The following is a 21243-nucleotide window of genomic DNA, read 5'->3' on the forward strand; positions in this document are numbered from 1 at the left end:
TTGCGTAACAATGGCAGTCCGAAAGGAAGTCGGTAAGTAATTCGGAAGCCCCAGAATTTGGAGGGAGATTCAAAATCTAAAACTAGTTTCAGTACTGTTTGATTTTTTCTACCTCAGAAATATATATAAATAATAAAACGACGAGGTTGCACGGGAATTTTCCCACGCTGCTGAAAAGTGATTACTGTTGCTGTTGCAAAAGTACCGTGGGAAAACATTACATCAGTCTCTTTGAGGAGAAATCCGTGGAATAAGGCCTTGTCGAAGCCATTCAGAATTACGGAAACATCAAATTGTAGAAGAGGAGGACATTTGTGTCGTTTCCACAAAAAATTTGTCGATCATGTTGTTTGCACGATGGCATTCTCATTGCATTCTGAACGATGGAATGTACGCTGAAACACTAAAAATACACTCACCGAAAGCGTCAGAGGTTTCATCTTCACTTGCTCTTACAGCAGGCCAATGATCATTTCTCCAGTTTCTTTGTGTGTAAGGCTAAAATTCTTGTTTCTGGAACACTTTCAACCCGCCATTTCTACTGTTTACGGTTTTCTCTTTTCTGCTTCCGTTTAAACTCAAGCATACGTAATAAGACCGGAACCCACGTTTTCTGGGAAAATGGAGTCGATTTTCTCTCCGGGCGCTCACCCGCTGGCCAAAAAGCCCGAGGACTCTGGGTACGAGATTATTCTTGAAGGGCAAGCGAAGCGGAGGAATGGCTCGCTGACGAAGTTTCGACAAAGGAGTGAATTCTCCGCCTATGCTTGAGCCTGGTTCCAGTAAAGGAAGCTTATGATGAGGAAAATAAAGGTTTGCGCTTGAGTGTGTGAGCATTAATTCGCATGGTCACATATCTGACATACGTATGCGAAACAGAATCGCAGTAAAGGTCTAATTAAGCCATGAAAAGTTTTTGAAAACGACTTTTGAATGACGATACATGGAACTCGCCGTTACACGAGGAGAGAAGCTTAGGAATTCAGAGTCTCTAGTGATAAGTGTGCAGCAAAAACCGTTGCACAAAATCTTGTCTTTGTGGGATGGACCATGCACAAAACGGCTATGTTTCGACAGGCCGCGGTAATAGACCAGTTGCCACTTCACTATACCTTCTGCATGAGTTAGCGATTAATCTCGTACCCAGAGTCTTCGGGCTTTTTGGTCACCGGGTGAGGGCCCCGAGAGGGTAGGTACGTTATGTATGGGGACATATATTGTATGCTTAGGAGACTCGGGGATAATAGACTTGAACTATTTTTTTTTTGTATTGATCGCTTGCACAACAATGGCAGTACGCCAGGAAGTCGGTAAGTAATTCGGAAACCCCAGAATGTGGAGGGAGATTAAAAATCTCAAACTAGACTTAGTGCTTTTTTTTTGTCAACCTCAGAAATATATAATTACTTGTGAAATGTTCGTGGCTTGTCTGACGCGGCGTTTCGTCTCAGCCAAGAGACTCTTCAGAGACCTTTAGAAAACAAACTCGTTGAGCATCATGCCCAAAGTTCCGTTCGCAAATTCTAGATATTGACAGTCTGGCCCTTTATCTGGCCCTCTATCGCAGAAATATTCTCAACTCTGTCGCATATACCAATTATATCAATATATCAATTGGTTTATATATCGCAAATATTCTCAACTCAAACTTTTTTATCGATTCTGTACACTACTTACATTGATATAGAGTGAAAAATAAGTAGTTTCAGAGTAAAAATGGACCATAAGAGATTTTCCATTTCATGCTCTCTCGTGAAGAGGATACCTAAACTTCGAGCCAGGATTCGAGCTAGGATCCGAGCCAGGATTCCAGTCAGGATTCGAGCTAAGATGAGCTTTCTCCGCTATTTATTCTCGAATCTCTCGGTTAGGCCAGGTCTCGAGTCGGTTAGGTTAGGTCTATTTATGTTGGTTCTAGTCTAGTTAGGTCTAGTTAGGGTTAGGGCAGGTCTCGGTTAGGTTAGGTTAGGTCTCGAATCCTGGCTCGGATCCCAGCTCGGATCCTGGCTCGAATCCTGGCTCGGATCCTAGCTCGGATCCTGGCTCGGATCCTGGCTCGAATCCTAGCTCGGATCCTGACTTTTTTCTTAGTCGAAACCTCAATTTGGTGATTTCACTTCGTTCTTATGCAAAAGTACCGCAAAAATATTTGCTAAAATGCGTGCCTCCCGTGCAGCACGATTATTTTTTCACTTTTTCAGTAACCAATAGTTTTATTGTTTTGTGGCGTTGTGGTTGCCGTAGCCGTAGTTGTTTCTTATGCCTGCTTTACACTGCGACATAAACATAAGCATAACGAAGTCCACACACAAGAGAAGTGACATTCGCAAGTGCAGTTAGCTCAAGAAAAAAACTCGCTGCGCAGGAGAATGGGAGGAGCCACGTTCCCAAAATGGCCGACGAAGTAGAAATTATTTTCCCTCCATAGGACGTTTTCAGCCAACCTCTAGAGACATCAATAACAATAGAGAAATGTACGACTTTCGGTGGACGAAGAAAAGAAGCTAATGAGAGATCTTTTCTTTTCGTCCACCAATATGGCGGCGACGACGTCACGTCAAAACCTCCCATTGCTGCTTACGAAGAAGACGACGGCAACGCAAATTTCTCTTCGTAAACGGTCGTTGCCATTTCTCAGAACGCTCGTTGCCATTTGAAACGGTCGATGCCATTTATAACGGTCGACTACACACTTCACTTCAAAGAAAATTAAAAGAAACAAACTAAGAAAAAATATTAACAAAGTTAAGACAAAAAAGGAAAAAAAAAACATTCATAAAAGAAAAACTGGAGGAAAAAAAGAGTCCGAAAATTTCAACACTCGAACTTGGGTTTTTATCCCTCACCCTAAACAGAACCCTAACCCGAACCCTAACTCATATGACCAGCGAGACACAACTCCCAGTAACCGCAACCTTTTGAGTTCTTAGACCTAATGAGTGTAATTTGGAGCTAAAAAATGGCATCGACCGTTTCAAATGGCAACGACCGTTCTGAGAAATGGCAACGGCCGTTTCAAATGGCAACGAACGTTTACGAAAGGGAAATAAGCGACGGCGACAAAAGAGAGAAAGAGATAACAGGAAGAGGTCCTGTTGGGTAAGGGATATTTTCCGAAAGAGGAAAGAACAATAGGACTTTCATAATATGGTACGAGAAATGCAACATCTTTCCAGGAAAGATTTTTTATTGTTCATATCCTTGAAATCATCTTACCATTTGTCTTAAAGGCAGGGATGCAAACCGCCTCAGCAAGTTTCTCGTAAAACATTTCTTCGGACGCCATCTTTGGCATAAAAAAAACAGCTGACAACTCGGTCATATGCTTCTGCTTATGTTTCATCCGGTTTACCGTGACAATTATGAACGTGACATAAGCATAAGCATGAGGAAATGGAAACGACTCATTTTTCTAATGCTTGTACTTATGTGCTTGTCACTCCGGGTTTACATTGCTTATGCCATGCTTAGGTTTACGCTTATGTCGCAGTGTAAACCCCCGCTTCTTGAATGTATTCCTTTTCTTCGCTGTTTTAAATGTCTAAATTTCGACAAGTTGAGTGTACTTCCATATGATTGATACTACGAGTACGTACTCGGGAACATCAGAAAGCTATGTACTGGTGTGTTTTCTCTAGGAATCAGACACCACAAGATAAAAATTATTTGCTTGACGTCGGCTGGCGTACAGATTTGCCGCCGTTTCAAAGGTGCAAGGCCTGATCACGTGTGAGTCGAAAGTTCAAGTTGTTGTTGCCCTAGGGCGTCATGAAGTTTTGTTCGCCCTAGGGCGTCATGAGGTTTTGACCAATGACACGTGACACGTTCTCCTCCAATCAGAAAACGTATTTGAGTTGCGAGGTATAACAATTAACTTTGATGTCTAGTTACGTTTCAATCTATCCCTGACGCCATTTTTCAGTAAAGCTCATTTAACAAAATAGTTGGTAGTTCAGCTGTTCAAATATATATATATATATATATATATATATATCTCACTGAGAGAGTAATCTGCTATGTCATTTTCACGCGTGAATTGAATATGGTTGCCATGAAGGCTTTCAAGCGATTGTAAACAGTTATCGTTTGTTCAAAGTGTCCAAGAAAGTGTATGAAAAGAGAACAATCTGTGTCAATTATGTACTGACAGAAGCACGAGATTTTTTGCGCGTCAGTTAATTGCAAAGCGGTTCAAGGAGTGAAAGTAACAGGTGCTAAAATGTTCTTAACCAGTCACGGACAATGAAAATAAACTTTTCTTTTTATTCGATTTTGTAGTTATCAGTGAGTGGAGTCCTAGTGCATGCTAAATTTCTATGGTTCTATTTCTTTTATGCATATAACGTTCAAACGGCGTCAACTTGTTAGTAATATCATTCTGCTTTGATTTTCTCTATTAGTGTGCTCAACATATCTTACCCTTTAAGGCACAGGTACATTTTATATCCAGTTTGTCGACTTTTAGCAGTAATCTTAACGCAATCTTCATTACGTTTTGATTTCTTTTTCTGTTTGAATCCCCAATAGCCAATCAGAACGCTCATTTTAGGAAATAAACCAATCATTTTGCGGGAAAGTTATAGACAATGCTGTCTCTTTCTTTGTGTCATGATTTGGTCACGCTCTGAAATAAACACTTTCTTTGGCGTTGAATATTGTGGTAAAAAACAAATTGAGTACAGAAAACGCTGAACCACTTTCGATTACGTCTAGATTCACACCAATTTTTTTTCAGTTGTCTACCGATGAAGAATCAAATGCCAGTGTATCACCTTGAAAATATGAGCAAGCACGAGCTCTGATTGGTCAATCTTTAATAGTAGGCTATTTAACAATTATCCTGCGAAATCGCGCTGAATATCGCTTGATACTTAGCCGATGAGGCCGTAGGCCGAGTTGGCAAAAATCAGGCGATATTCCGCAAGATTGAGCTGGATAATTGTTTTATCATTGAACACATTGATGACAAAGCACAAATTTTTTACGTTATTGGAAAAAAAAATGGAAAAACTACCATTTTTCTCCGCAACACAAAATTATGTATATCGCAGGATATCTTATTATAACCCACCTATGAATTTTCGGGCGATTTTATTGGCTAATTTAAATACGTAACGTGGTGCAAACTCACTTGACAGTTATCACGCAATAACCCCCTTTTGCGTGGATATTTGCCCTGCGAAATGCTGTAGCGATCATTTGTGTTGAAAAGAAACAAAGTCGGCGGGAAAAAGGTGGCAGCATAAGCAGCCCAAGCTCGTGTCACTACAGACAGCCGTTGAGAATTTAAACGCGTTATAAGACTTTGTATGGGAAATAAAATACCGTCGATTATAAAGCCTGAAAAATGCTCAATTTAACTTTCATTCAATAAAGTGAATAAAAATGACTCACCTCTGGTGTATTCTTGTGCCTTTTGGAGCTTATTACACCGTTTCGGGAATTCTGTGTTTTCAGTGTTTTCAATGTTCTAAGACGAAGTCAAGGCTGCACACTACGATTCCGACCGTTGTCAGCTCAGAGGCGGTTTGCGACTCGAAAATCCATCCCAGCCAAGATTTTTTTCACGCAAAGCTAAAGCCACATCATTTGCGAACCTCCGTGAATGTTTCATCGTCAAAAAACCCCACGCACTTGGCTGGAGTGACGCGAGCTTGGGCTGCCTATGGTGGCAGAAGAGTTTTTATTTTACATGGAAGAAAAACAAACTCGTTTCCTGGAGTCTAGTGATAGTCACATGAAAAAGCTGGTCCCAAATGCTGTTCCGGAAAGTACAAGAAAGTCAACAAACCATACTGGGCTCAAAATTTCGTATTTGCCCGCGAAGCTTCGCTTCTCGGCCAAATATTTATTTTTCGGACAATCTCTCAGCCGCGGACATGATCAGCCGACATACCAGCTGCAACCCTGCCAGCAGAGCCTTTCTTTACTCGACGAGAAAGAAAGAACTCTGCAGAACTCGTGTTAAGTCTTTATTGAGTACGTTTAAGCCGTTGTTTGGAGACAGTTTCAAATCCAGGCCAAGTCGCCTGAACGCCATATTGATTTTCGTTCTGAAGGCTCGATTTTGACCTTCGCCTTGTCAAAAATATGATGAGCCCGTTGCTTAAACCGGTTTGACCGGAGTGACTAGCCCAGGAACTTGGGCTCCGGCAATTTAAAGACTTGATACGATTTCTGCAGAGCCTCTCTTGCTCGCCCCCTCGTGAGTTTTAGAGAGGCTCTGCTTTGCGCAGGGTAACCAGCCGCCAGAAGGGGTTTACTGATTTATCAAATATCCTACGCTGATAGATTTGCCAAAATATAGAAAAGAAATTTTCCAACTTAGCAAAAATGTAAAACTTGATGACCTTCAACTGTGGTCTTGAGGTTAAAATGCCAAACTTTCTCGTCGTTACCCCTGAAGCGTCATTAATGGATGAAATTACTGCCTTAACAGCTTAATACAGTGTTAACTTTGCAAAATGGCTTGTAACAAGAGAAAATGATTTTCTCGTGCATGTTATCTTGCCGGTAGTTCAAACGCTTTTCATTCGGGTTGTGAATCGTATCACTTCACTCTCCAAAAACTTTTGTAAGCAAAACGACTACTTTTGCTCTTAAATTTGAACGTTCCTTCGTGATTTAGTTTTTGTCATTCTCGTCACCAGAGCCTCGGATCGACCCAAGGCTCTGGAAAACTCTGTGTAGGAGAACATGCGCTGTAGGGTTCTTATAGGCAAAAATTGGCTATTTGAACCTTACGGCGCCTGCTCACTCCTCGTGCTAACATGAATGCACCAATTAGAGACGGTTTCTTCACGAAAACCAATGAGAGGACACTTTGTTTCAGGCTTTCCCAGAGCTCTTCTCTCCCTCGATCAAGAGAAGAGCTCTGGGGTCGAGAATGAGTTTTAGTTTATTCGTGAAAGTTTCTCAAATTAAGACACGCTTTTCGTTTGGATCTGGAAAGCCGTTTCCTGGTAAGTAAAATCACCTTTTATTCTGCTTCTCGAGCTGAGCTGCCATCTTTGTAATTATCCATGGTCAGAGTCTTAGAAAAGTGTATGCGAATCCTGATCGGAATTTTTCAAACACCAATACGGGGGTTTCGTACTCGACTGTTTCGTTTTCGATGAAGAAATTATTATGGTCATGCCGTAGGGCAAAATCAAAGGAAACACGAGCTTTGCATATGAAGGGGTGGAGATGCTCGTGGAAATTTTTGAATTAAACCACTAAAAGTGACCATTATGGGCGTAGCCCAGGCGTTTTTAACCCTAAAAGAGACTTCATTCAAAACCTATTAAATATTTTCGCGTGCGGCAGAGAACGCAAACCTAAATTTGTGGGTGTCCTGTGATTTGAAAGGTGTGCTGTGCTGCTATAGCGAAACAAATTGAATTGCATTTGGACACAAATTTGCCTCGCTTTCATTCCTAGCCTCACTTTCTTAGAGGCTACAGACACATTTGCCTCACTTTAATGTTGATCTCTGTTTGGCTTCTGTGACGGTAATTTTGAGACACCGTTTTGGTTTGGATTTTGAAAGCCGTTTCCTGGTAAGTAAAATCGCCATTTATTCTTCTCTCGAGCTGAGCTGTCATGTTTGTAATTATCCTTGGTCAAAGTCTTAGCAAAGTGTGTGCGAATCCTCGTCAGAATATTTCAAACAGCAATGCAGAGGTTTTGTACTCGACTGTTTCGTTTTCGATGAAGAAATTTCATTACAGCTTGTAATTTCGGTCCAGAACAAGCTATCATTGTGGCTCGATGTTAATTATTTGAAAGACGCGAGAACTGTCCATTCAGGAGGTGAATCCTAGCAACACACGTAGTCATCATATTGAAATATGTAGTCATGTTAGTGGCGTACACAGTCCATGCAGTTAAGGATTGATACACATGATTTCTACGAAACGTGTTCAGTTGGGAAGTACCATTTCTTTGACTTTATTTATTACATGGCTTCCTGTTTCCTGAGGTCAGTGTAAGTCAGTAGCATATTGGCGTATATTAAATATTAGACAGTTCTCCCTAGAACAGTCAGTTCATTTTCTTGTAAAATTATAGAGCACGATATGAAAGTGGAGTTTATAGATAGTTTTGACCTAACGCCATCGACGCCATGTTGGTGGACGAAAACAAAAGATCTCTAGTTGTACGCTAGCTCTTTTTGTTCGTCCACCAACACTTGCACATTACACCGTTGTTATCAGTGTCTCCAGTGATGGGTTGCAAGCAACCTATAGAGGTCCTGTCCATGGATCACAAGAGAATACTTTAACACTTTTGCACTTTCTCAGTGCCTAAAAGGCACGTCGAACGCACTCTATTAATCTCCGATGATCATGATTCTTAACTTAAATAAAATGCTCTTTAAAAAGTAAAGTTTTAACTTTCCTTTTAAAACAATATTGAAAATAAGGGTAAACTAATGAATTGTACAACGTCTTTAGGCAAGCCTTGAAGTTAGTCAGACAAGGACTTAATTTATCAATGATACCAACACATTTAGAAATTTTGTTAGCAATATGTGAGATATACATGAAAGATTTTCATCCAAAATGATACCATGCAAGAAAAGTAACTTCCTTACCGCGGATCATCTTGTGTCCATTAATTTTGATATTTAAATCAAATTCTTCTCTTCTTTGCCTTGGTTTGAAGATTACTTTAGTTAGATGTTTTTCTTAATTTAAAGATAACTTTTTTGATTTCAACTGGTCAGATAACTCAAGCATTTCACAATTTATAGTATTGATTTGAATAACACCAGGAAATTTCATTATCATCTAATTTGAAAGACAAATTGAATGTAGGACTTCAATGAGACATTAGATAAAGCGATTTCGTAAAAAAAAAACGTTTTTCAAATTAGGTGTTTGTTTAGGTGACCCATACGTATTTTAGAAATTCTGGAAAAGTTAGTGGAAAGATGTTATGACTTTGGAGTCAAATCTTATTTGTCAATAGTTTTGTTAATGAAATGATGGATGAATTGCTAGTTTAAAGTTTATTACTTCTTCACCGTGCTAAATTCATCATGCTGATTTCCATCAGTTTTCCACCCACTTTGCATTGCGCGCTGGTATTATTCTTGTCATCCGGGCATTCATTACAATCTCCTCTCAAGCGCGAGCGAATTTGGCCTAGAGATCAGCAACAGCGAGCGAGAAATTTCAGCCCCCCTCCCAGGAGTGGGGGGAGGAGCTTTGCATATGAAGGGGCAGGGATGCTCGTCGGAAATTTTGAATTAAACTACTAAAGGAGACCATTATGTGCGTAGCCCAGGCATTTTTGACCCCGAGAAGAGACCATATTTTAAACATATTACATATTTTCGCGTACGACGGAGGATAACGCAAACCTAAATTTGTGGGTATCCTGTGATTTGAAAGGTGTCCTGTGCTGCTATAGCGAAACAAATCGATTTGCGTTTGGGTACACATTTGCCTGGCTTTCCTTTCAAACCTCGCTTCAGAGGCTACAAACACATTTGCGTGACTTAAATGTTGAGCTCTGTTTGACTTCTGTGACGTTAATTCTGAGACACGCTTTTGGTTTGGATCTGGAAAGCCGTTTCCTGGTAAGTAAAATCACCTTTTATTCTGCTTCTCGAGCTGAGCTGCCATCTTTATAATTATCCATGGTCAGAGTCTTAGAAAAGTGTATGCGAATCCTGGTCGGAATATTTCAAACAGCAATACGAGGGTTTCGTACTCGACTGTTTCGTTTTCGATGAAGAAATTATTATGGTCATGCCGTAGGGCAAAATCAAAGGAAACACGAGCTTTGCATATGAAGGGGCGGGGATGCTCGTCGATATTTTTGAATTAAATCACTAAAAGAGACCATTATGGGCGTAGCCCAGGCGTTTTTAACCCTAAAAGAGACTTTATTCAAAACCTATTAAATATTTTCGCGTGCGGCAGAGAACGCAAACCTAAATTTGTGGGTGTCCTGTGATTTGAAAGGTGTGCTGTGCTGCTATAGCGAAACAAATTGAGTTGCATTTGGACACAAATTTGCCTCGCTTTCATTCCTAGCCTCACTTTTTTAGAGGCTACAAACACATTTGCCTCACTTTAATGTTGATTTCTGTTTGGCTTCTGTGACGGTAATTTTGAGACACCGTTTTGGTTTGGATTTTGAAAGCCGTTTCCTGGTAAGTAAAATCGCCATTTATTCTTCTCTCGAGCTGAGCTGTCATGTTTGTAATTATCCTTGGTCAAAGTCTTAGAAAAGTGTGTGCGAATCCTCGTCGGAATATTTCAAACAGCAATGCAGAGGTTTTGTACTCGACTGTTTCGTTTTCGATGAAGAAATTTCATTACAGTTTGTAATTTCGGTCCAGAACAAGCTATCATTGTGGCTCGATGTTTATTATTTGAAAGACGCGAGAACTGTCCATTCAGGAGGTGAATCCTAGCAACACATGTGGTCATCATATTGAAATAAGTAGTCGTGTTAGTGGCGTACACAGTCCAGTTAAGGATTGATACACGATTTCTACGAAACGTGTTCAGTTGGGAAGTACCATTTCCTTGACTTTATTTATTACATGGCTTCCTGTTTCCTGAGGTCAGTGTAAGTCAGTAGCATATTGGCGTATGTTAAATATTAGACAGTTCTCCCTAGAACAGTCAGTTCATTTTGTTGTAAAATTATAGAGCACGATATGAAAGTGAAGTTTATAGGTAGTTTTGACCTAACGCCATCGACGCCATGTTGGTGGACGAAAACAAAAGATCTCTAGTTCTACGCTAGCTCCTTTTGTTCGTCCACCAACACTTGCACATTACACCGTTGTTATCAGTGTCTCCAAAGAATGGTTGCAAGCAACCTATAGAGGTCCTGTCCATGGATTACAAGAGAATACTTTAACACTTTTGCACATTACACCGTTGTTATCAGTGTCTCCAGAAATTGGTTGCAAACAACCTATAGAGGTCCTGTCCATGGATTACAAGAGAATACTTTAACACTTTTGCACATTACACCGTTGTTATCAGTGTCTCCAGAGACTGGTTGCAAGCAACCTATAGAGGTCCTGTCCATGGATCACAAGAGAATACTTTAACACTTTTGCACATCACACCGTTGTTATCAGTGTCTCCAGAGATTGGTTGCAAGCAACCTATAGAGGTCCTGTCCATGGATCACAAGAGAATACTTTAACACTTTTGCACATCACACCGTTGTTATAAGTGTCTCCAGAGATTGGTTGCAAGCAACCTATAGAGGTCCTGTCCATGGATCACAAGAGAATACTTTAACACTTTTGCACATCACACCGTTGTTATCAGTGTCTCCAGAGATTGGTTGCAAGCAACCTACAGAGGTCCTGTCCATGGATCACAAGAGAATACTTTAACACTTTTGCACTTCCTCAGTGCCTAATAGGCAGGTCGAACGTACTCTTTTAATCTGCGATTTCTCCCAGTTATATTTCTTTGACTGTAACCCTAAACGAGACTTTCACTGATACACATGAGGGACGTTTTGCCCAAAACACCTTAAGAGAGCTGAAAATCCGAAAATTACTTCCTTAACCGAGACGATTAGCATCCCCGCCCCGTTCATGTGCGAGCAGCAGCCGTGAACGCCCTATCACCGATTGTCTTTCCTGTTTCTCTAGGCCTATTCGGTAACAGAGCTTCAGATGACCTGAGATGATACTTCTTTTCTTTTACAGAGACTAGATGGGAAGTATAGCTAGGCGCGAGACCGTGCAACGCTTTAAAGGTGAAAAGACAGATCTTAAAATCAGTGCGATACCTGACCGTTAACCAATGCGGATCGACTAGTACGGAAGTAATGTGACGGAACTTTGATAGGCGAAATATAATGCGGGCGGCAGTGTTCTGTACGCGCTGTATTTCATCCAGCTGCTTGGCCGGCAGGCCGTAAAGGAGGCTATGAGAATAGTCGATACGACTAGAAAAGAAAGCATGCACGAGCTTCAGACTGCAGACTTTATTAACGTGAGTGTTCATAGTCAACTCAGAGTCAAACCAAGCACCTAGATTTCTAACTGACGTGGTAGGTCCAACTGTAAAAGCGTCGATCGCCACCTTACACAGCTGCTGGTGCGCGCCAACCAATAGTACCTCCGTCTTTCCATCATTGATCATTATCTTACCTGGTATCATCCAAGCTTTTAGATCTCGTATGCAGTCGGACATAGCAGAAATTGCCCTTTTAGACTATTTCAGGGCCAGACGACCCATCCGGACGGAATGACACATACAACTGTGTCGTCGGCGTTGAAGACAACCTTGGGCAGATGATGCTTGGTGATATCAGACAACTTGGAAGTATAAATAGAAAACATCAAAGGTCCAAGACACCAACCGTGTGGTACTCCATGGCGAAGGACAAAGTTCTCGGAACGAGCGCCTTTAATGTAGTTAAAATAAACAGGTGTTTTTTTTAAATCAGGGCTTAAAACTTTGGTCGCTTAGTGTTTGGTTAACATAGTCTTGATATCCAAAGAAAAATAAGAATTGATTTTTTGGTCACAGGGGCACACGAATTCTTTGTTTCCACCATCCCATAATGCGATAGTGCATGTACATACTTCGACCAATTTCCAACAACCAGCATACGGTTAAGTTTTGGTGACTGGACTAGACAGTGCGATCACTAGAATACAAGTTATCTACCCTTGGGACTGTATCATGCTTCAGTGAACTGGAAATCGATTGTGTTAATGTAAATAACCCCGCCCCTCGTTCCACGCCCCAAATGAACTGTATTATGGGTCACGCGAAAATTGGGAATAGACACCTGTAATTTACAGTCGGTTTCAGCGAGATTCGAACCCATGACCTCTACAATGCTGGTGCAATGCTAGTGCAATGCTGGTACAATGCTGGTACAATGCTCTACCAACTGAGCTATGAAGCCACTCAGTTGGGAGCTGGTCAATTTGTTGGGTTCATGTGTACCCGTGTTTTATCGAGTCTGTAACCACTCGGCTTCGCCTTGTCATTTTAAACCTTATCTGAAAACACCCCTTCTCGTTTATTAAACTGTACATTATCTCCGGCTTATTCAAAAAAGTTTTATCTTAATTCAATATTCACCATCATGGTGTATTTTTCTGCAACAAACTTTTTTTTAAGGACGTTCGCGCGAAAATTTTGTAATCCGGCTTCTTTAGCGAATAAGGCCACAGTGACTGTAAGCCCAAAAATATTGCTATTACAACCTTGAAGTGAAATGTTCTCTACCAAACTTTGTTCAAGTGGACCCATCAAGTGAATTTACATAACTATTGAGGTTCCTTAAAGAACAAGTTCGCATTTAGCGACGATAGTTTGATGCGCCTTGCAGCCGCAAGATGGCAGGATTCTATGTCCCGAGGACAGATATCTTGAATTTTTTTAAACTTCCCACATTGATTTTTAGTTCATTTTTGGACAATGTGGAGATAATTGTAAATAAAATCTGTTTCTGAAAAGAAAAGTAGGGGTCACCGAACATCCAAGATCGCTAAATCCAAGCAAAGCTATAGCAATGGCCATTTCCCCTATCATTGTTCATTTTAGTACTTAGCGCGCGCGCTCGATGCATGACGTGGCATGTGAATTTGCGTGCGCTGTAAGGATGCGCAGTAGCAATTGGCGCGAACGTCCTTAAATCGAAAAACGCGCGCTTATTTGCATTCGGGATGGTACGCTTTTGCCGCTGAAGTCACAGCGATATTTTGCATGGTCATTTTGTTCTCCATTTCCAAGTAATCCACCCAACAGACACCTTTGCTCGGTAACTGACTGGCACGCAGTCGTTTGAAATCAAGGTTTAACACAATGGACTCTTTCAACATCTCGTGGCAAGCATTTAATTTGCTTAATGTATGCATTCCGTTTGATATTTTACAGTGTGAGCTATGGGACGCCTCATCTTTGGGCTTGTGATTTTCTCCATCATTTGCACGTTTTGGAACGTAAGTTTAAACTTTGACTAGAAAAAAGTAGAAACAACAAACCATATTCGTATTCTTAGTATTGGACTGGAACTAGCTTGCAATGGAAACTAAAGCCCTGGCCAAACGAAACGCAAGTCATCGCAAGTCGACGCAAGTTCTCACTTGCGAAGACTTGCGTTCACTTGCGATAGGGTGGCCAAACGAGACGCAAGTTGAGCGCAAGTCCTTTGCAAAAGTAGCAGAATTTTTGTTTTTTTTTTTCTTTTTCCTAGGCTCAAACTCGGAAGAGCTGCTACTTTCACTGTAGCTGCTGCTAATACTTGCACCGCTACTGGGTCTCCTGTTATGTTTTTCGTTTTTTTTATGTTTTTTTAACTCCCTATCCTTGTTTTCTTTTAGCTCTTCGGGGCTTAAGTTTTCCGAATTTTGCTCCGTGACAGAAGCCATCTTGTCAAAATGAAAGCGCGAAAGGCGCGAAATAGTTTGAGATTCCTGCTCAAACAGCGGCATCAGATTGGCTAAAACGTCTCCAAAAAAGTTCGAATGACTTGCGAAAACTTGCATCCACTTGCGTTGAGTGGCCAAACGAGACGCAAGTTGGGCGGACTTGCGTCCAAAATTTGAACATGTTCAAATCAAACGCAAGTCGTCGCAAGTCTTCGCAAGTGAATGCAAGTGGGTGGCCAAACGGTATGCAAGTCAGCGCAAGTAACAAAACTTGCGTCGACTTGCGATGACTTGCGTTTCGTTTGGCCAGGGCTTAATGCACCTAAATCTTTTCAAATGCAAATACCTTTTAATATACTCCCCCGCATTAGCCTCTATTGCCAGTTAGTTCCAGTCACAATACTGAGAATACAAATACGATCCATTCTCGTCAATTTAATGAGTATAAGTGATCTGTCTCTATCACCAGTGCTTTAGTTCATTTATCCTTTCTTTCGCCGAAAAAAAGAAAAACGTAAGGTGACACACCGTTGCACCAAGCCCCTGTGGCCAACACATCACGCGTACACAGAATCATTTCACCTGGTTCATTGGCAGCCATGGTCAGCTGTTTCGGCCTTGTTTGGCCTTATCAGCATGGCATAGCCAACTTACCAGGTGGGTGTTTTAGACATCCCTTTACGCGGCAGCTGCCCACAACAAACGTGGTAAACTGGGTTGGGAACAGCACAGCCGTTTTCCCACGGCAAGCGTGAGGGAATGTAAATCACCGAATGAGATCGGTGTGTCACAAAATGTTAAAGTGAAAAAAACGAAAAAGGAAGAAAAGTTAAAACGCCATAACACAAACCCCGTGGACCATGTGCCCAGCAAGACATCTTGCCACCCGAAAACCATACTGATGAAAAAAAAAAAAAAACGATCAGAGTGATGAAGATGATAATGACGATGATGATTTGGATATCAATCTCGGAGTAACTTTGAGTAACGATGCTTTGTAAATTTGACATTTTCAAACAGGAGTCTTTGGAATCATTAGCGTCTTTGCCACGCAAGCATTTATTAGGTTTTGGTGGCTAACAAATGGTTCGTTATCAAAGCTAAAAGGCTCAAAACTGGACGTTCAGCTACGTTTGACACGTTTTCTTAACCTTTTAAAGTCAATTTGTAAATAGTATAATGCCTTCTGAGAGCAAACTCGTATAAAACAAGATGTAAACAATGATGTCAGCAAAGGTTCCCTCAATGAGAGTATTCTTGTCGAGATTATCTGGTTTATCGGGTTCAAATTTTTAGACGTCACTCATTATGCAATGCACTTTCAATAGCGATGTTTCTCGTGACGTCATCTATTGTTATTAATATGCCAACCAGAACCTAATTGGCTGTTGAAACGATGACTTCTTTTGTTCCGTGGTTGGCAAATTTGAATATCAAAAGAAATGTGACGTGAATGTTTGTAAACAAGAAATATCGCTATATTCAGTACTTTATTCTCGGCTGACTGATTACAAAGGACAGCCTTGTGCTGAAGAAGCAATAATGCCAACAATCACTTCTGCAGGTACCGGAGCACATATTACGTAAAACAAAAGAGACAAAAGACAGAAAACAAAACAACTCCAAATAAAGACTAGTCCCAAGTGACCAAAAATACAATGCTTTCCGGTACATGCAGAAAGACCCAAGATTCTTCTATTTACAGGGGACCTTGGCGCGCTTAAGAGTTGCAAGAGAAAATCAAATCGCTCAGGCGACTTTGCTTCAGTGGCATAAATCAGGCACCTTTGGCAGAAACTCTTATGCCTATGTTACTCTAGGCAATTTTTTTTCAGGAACTTGTCTCGCTATTTTGTTGGGACGCAAGTTGCAGGGTTGATGTTGCAAAGCAGCCGCATTGCGCAATGAAGAACTACTTGTCGCAACGATTGCGGTATTAAAATATTTCGATCAATGTTCGAGGGAGGGAATGTTTCACTGGGCAATATTTCGAGCAACTCGCGTTCGCAGCAAAAATTGCGAGACAAGTTGAGGGAAAAATTACCATGACTTAGTGTACCTTGGCTAAAGTTCACAACATCTCGATATACTGTTAATGCCTAACATTTTTCTCTTGCAGGAAAATGTGACGTCCAGCTACATAAAAACGAAACGAGGTACAAATGAGACCAGTTGATGATCACAAAAGCATGAAGTCAGTGTGATTGACATTTGTAAACACTCCCTTTTGTTGTAAACACATCATTTCGTTGTGTCAGCTGTTAGAAAATTTCGCGAGCTTTTTGCATAAATGAACTGTTTCATCTTTTCTTGAAACAGCATGGGTTGAACAGGTTATCATATTATTAGTCCCAGTCTCGCGCGATGATGAGGGCCAATCTCGTGCTGCGCATTATAAGTGAAAGCGAGCACATATTGACAGAAACTAAAATTAAAATTTTCGTCAAGACTTCTAATTGATTTACTCAGTATCCTTACCAATTATTTCTTTTCATCATTTCATCAAGAAATGTTCCCACAACTTCTAATAAAACATACCAAGATTCACTGAGGAACTTGTAATGACTGGAAAACTACAGTTCCACATTACTACATGGAGAATAATCAGGGCGTAGCAGCCGTTAAGACAGTAAGCCCGGGTTTACAAACGTTTGGACATGATTATCCGAACAATAACTATCCGTCAGCTTGATGCGCAGCGTTTACACGAATGCGGTTTCATATCAACACGGTTCACGACTTCGAAACCGCGTCAAAACCGATGTGTTTTGCAAGTGCTTACACGGAGCCGTTTTCGACAGAAAATCTGAGATGTTATATGAGAACCCTGCACTACCTCCTAAATTCACCATTTTGAATCGAACAATGCAACTTTCGCGCCAAAATAGTAACCGTTTTTAAATCGATACCGTTTCGCCGTTTACACCACAAATGAAACCGTATCGTTTTGAAAACGCTCCACTTTTGGCAGCGTTTTCAAATCGACCCCGTTTCGGTAACAGTCTCGATCGGTGTCGTGTAAACAGAAGGCGTAGTAACCGCATCGAAAACGATGCGGTTTCAAATGAAACCGCGTTCGTGTAAACGCTGCCTGATTCTCAGACGGTCCAGGTGTCACGCACTCTTCTCCCTGCGTGACACTAGCGACCTGGACCGTCTGAGAATCAGGCTAGGGAGCCCTAGGTTTTGTGGTCTGTCCTCCTTTTACATTGACGCGTGGGTGGTTGAGATTAATTATGGACTGATAGGGGCTGCCACACTGACGTCGGATCTCACCCTACAGAAGAAGAATTGTAAACCGCGATGAGACTGTATGCGTTATGTGCGGTGTATAAAAAAGCCATTACCATATCGTGTAAGGAAGCTAAATCATGTGCACTTGAAAATGATTATGATAACGCGCGCTTTCAGTTGCTTTGGAAACCACTGAAGAAGAGGGAGCACCCTCGAAACGTCTGGTTTATTTTAAACATTGGCGCATTTTCGACATGAACCCTTAAAACTTTTTAAAGGTTTCATGAAACCGACCATGTTTCGCAGTGCCCTTGCGCATAAGTTTCAGCTAAAAGTTTCAACGTGTAACAGGGGCTTAAGAGAGGACTGCTAATCTTTACCTAAAACTTGGGTTTTTCAACCGTGTCAAATGATCGTGCTGATGAAATTCTAGCTTTGTCAATCATTGAAATTTGAAATAAAGATTGAATTGAATAAGTTTCAAATGTATTCTTTTCTTATTGGTATGTTTAGGTGGTTCTTGGGTACCGGGACGACACCCGGAGGGGAAGCCAGGAATTGGTTGCCCTCAAACCACGGGAAAATTTGGAGCCTGTGCGTTTTTATGCCGGCCTAAAAACACTGAGGGTTACGTTTTTGCAAACGTTGAAAACACTGAGGACTGCAAACCTGGAGAATTGTGCTGCTTTAATGGCTGTGGATATAACTGCATGTTGATTGACCAAGGTTAGTCAGGTGACCCGTGGACACCTTAAAATCATAATTACCACCATCATCACAATCACTACAACCGTCATCATCATCAACTTCATAATCTTAAAGGAGAAAGAAAAAAGAAACTGGTCCTTCCAATCTTTGTTTACATTTTTCAGTTCATTAGCACGGGGCTATCGTTTTCTAATCCGTATATATTAGTCGTTATTGCCCCCAATGGGGCATAGGGCCGCAACAATGTCTCTTTTCCACCGGGTCTTGTCTTTCGCAATTGCCTGTGCCTCTCCCCATGACAAACCCATCTCACTAAGTTCAGTTTCCACTGTCTTCCTCCAGGTGGTTTCGGGTCTTCCCCTTTTTCTTTTGCCTGCAGGTGTCCACCTAAGGGCAACCTTGGGTATCCTCTCCGACGACATTCGTAAGACATGTCCCAGCCATCTAAGCCGGCGTTTCTTGATTTCAAGATCCATACTTGTGCACCCAGTCTTCTGATACAGGTCATTGTTGGAAATTTTATTGGGCCAGAAGATGTTGCAGATCCTTCGCAGACAGCTGTTGTGAAAAACATTGACTTTATTTATGTCCCTCTTGACAATTCTCCAGCATTCAGAGCCGTACAGTAGCACAGATTTAACGTTACTGTTGTAGATGCGCACTTAAGTCTTAAGGCTGTACTGCTTAGACTTCCAGATGTTTCTAATCCGTAAGCCGACAAAAATTTTGAAAATTTCTGAATTTTGAAAGTGCATATAGGGAAGATCAGTTTTTAAATATTGCATTTGTTATTCAAATATGCCAAGCACAGGAACAAAAGACCCTTTGTTTCGACAACCAACGAGGCTCTGGTTGGCACATTAATGACAGTAGGTGACGTCAACGATATCTTCCCTATTGCGTAATGGGCGATCTCTGAAAATTTGAACAGGATATACCCCTTTTCTCTGAGCAACGATGCTTTGAAAATTGACTTCTTACATAGTATGTGTCGGATAATTAGCACTTTTTCCACACAAGAATTTATCAGTTTTTAATGGCTAATAACTGGCTTGAAAGAAAAAATTTTCAGTTTTGTCTGAGACACAGAAATATGGAGGTAGCTGGACGGAAGCGAGCGGAAAGTCGCTTTTAAGTTAGACGCGATCGGGCTTAGCTAACATATCCACACCGTCTTGAATGTTAATGTCCTTTATGCTTCTTATTTTTTTATTTTTAGGAAAGTGAAACATATGCAGATTCTTGTCCTGTCCAGGAGCTTGTGCCGGAAAACAGAGAAATCGATCCTTTAACAAACGAGTACACTGAGATAATATTAATTTAATCACAATATAATGCAGTGATAAGGCGATCAAATGAAGATTATTATTAAACGTTCGACCTGGTATATTGCGTTTCTAGCTTTCTGATTGGTTCCCTCAATCTCGGTTATCAGCTCATACACCGTGTGACCTAATACGTATGGATACTAATTGCATCTAGTGTTGCGAAGCTGGAAACCGATTGGTTTTAAATCGCAAGTGTACAAGCGCTCTGAATTTAACGAAAATTTAATGAGAAAATTCAAGTTCCATTCGTGCTTGTTGGATATGAGACTCGTTATAGCCAACTAACCATCTCATATCCAACGATTGTTAAATAACATGCTAGAGTGAAATGAAGCAACAGGAATGTCTGTCCATACACGACGACTTTCTACTAACGTAGCCACAGGCTCACTAACTAAAAAAAACAATAACATCGCTGGTGCGGTATATTAATTATTTAAGTGATTTGACCGCAGACTGTCCCCAATAATACTGCACCGATCCAAGATCAAAGAAAATCAACTTCACTCATTCAGGAGTGACGATGGGCCCACGTCTCAATCTCAGTAGTATTTATTTAGATGACCTCCGGTTGACATGCTTTTAACTTCCGTGGACAGCCAAAGCCTTGAAAAACAAAAAGGTGTGTTTCAAATAATTCATCTGCTACTGATTCAGAATAAGCATGGGCCACTTTCATAGAAGATAAATTGTTTCATTTATTTACCTTCTCTCCCTTCTGTGCGATGATCTGTGCAGATGAAACTCAAGCTACAATTTCCTGGGAAAAAAAAAGATAAAAAAAACACACTATTGTGCATTTGTGGTCTATTTAATTGGTCCATAAATTGAAGAGAAACTTTCTGTGACCTACAATCTTGGACATTTCAAATGAAAATGAAGACCACCCCTCCCCCGAAAGGATTAAAAAAAGGCATGAACTATAGTCTGCTATTCGACATTCATGGCACTCATTTGATGAATAAAACATTTAATTATGATAGTAATAATCATAATCATAATCATAATAATAATAATAATAATAATAATAATAATAGTAATGATAATAATATAATAAAAATATCTTAGCGGCCAGGCTGGCGACTAAGTGTGAAAAGTTAGTCACCAGTGAATAAAATGCAGTCGCATTAATAAATTGGTGACCTCAGCGGTCGCAACGTCGAGCACTGACTGAACTATAATTAAGCCATCCTTGTCACTGGGAAATGCTGGAGAAAAAAATATTTACCTCAAAACCATATCAAAAGCATTAGTAAAGACTGCTTTAACTCATATCTGAGCAACAGTACATATTTGGCTTAGTATCTGCAAATAAGCTTTCACTAAATGTTGAAAAGTGAAACTTTGTTATTTTTCAACCAGTACAAAAACAAAGTCCCAAAAAGGTTAAGATGCTATTTATAAATAATAAATCATTTACTGAAGAAACTTCCATTACATGTAGATACCTTGGAGTTTATATAGATTCAAATATTAGTTGGAAGAGAGCCAGTCATTAACTACATTCATTTGCTACATGTAAAAAAATTAAAAGAAAGTACAGGTATTCTCTCTAAGCTTCCCTATTTCCTAAATGCAAAAACGTTGCTAAGTCTGTATCATGCCATAGTA

The 21243-nt window shown here is 40.6% G+C and overlaps 1 protein-coding gene and 1 long non-coding RNA gene across 5 annotated transcripts in view; one reads left to right on the forward strand and one right to left on the reverse strand.

Moving 5' to 3' along the window:
- The first annotated feature begins 6901 nt into the window (after positions 1-6901).
- LOC137985313 (uncharacterized) lies at positions 6902-19691 on the forward strand. Of its 4 annotated transcripts, none has more exons than XM_068832902.1 (5): positions 6902-6962; positions 13869-13933; positions 16482-16518; positions 18110-18322; positions 19524-19691. In XM_068832902.1, exons 2-5 carry the CDS (start codon positions 13877-13879, stop codon positions 19529-19531), a joined length of 315 nt encoding a protein of 104 aa, XP_068689003.1. In that variant the 5' UTR covers positions 6902-6962; positions 13869-13876; the 3' UTR covers positions 19532-19691. The 4 variants fall into 4 exon arrangements, with proteins under 4 accessions (XP_068689003.1, XP_068689004.1, XP_068689005.1 ...); XM_068832903.1 differs by lacking the exon at positions 6902-6962 and adding an exon at positions 7464-7541; XM_068832904.1 differs by lacking the exon at positions 6902-6962 and adding an exon at positions 9545-9568.
- A 146-nt stretch (positions 19692-19837) lies between these two features.
- Positions 19838-21243, reverse strand: part of LOC137985315 (uncharacterized) — a 7626-nt gene continuing 6220 nt past the window's right edge. The window contains exons 2-3 of the long non-coding RNA XR_011119278.1: positions 20339-20392; positions 19838-20238 (exon numbers count right to left, since the gene is read on the reverse strand). This is a non-coding gene — a long non-coding RNA (uncharacterized lncRNA). The remainder of the gene's footprint in view (positions 20239-20338; positions 20393-21243) is intronic.

The sequence above is a fragment of the Montipora foliosa genome, chromosome 14, assembly GCF_036669935.1.
Source record: "Montipora foliosa isolate CH-2021 chromosome 14, ASM3666993v2, whole genome shotgun sequence".
NCBI lineage: Eukaryota > Metazoa > Cnidaria > Anthozoa > Scleractinia > Acroporidae > Montipora > Montipora foliosa.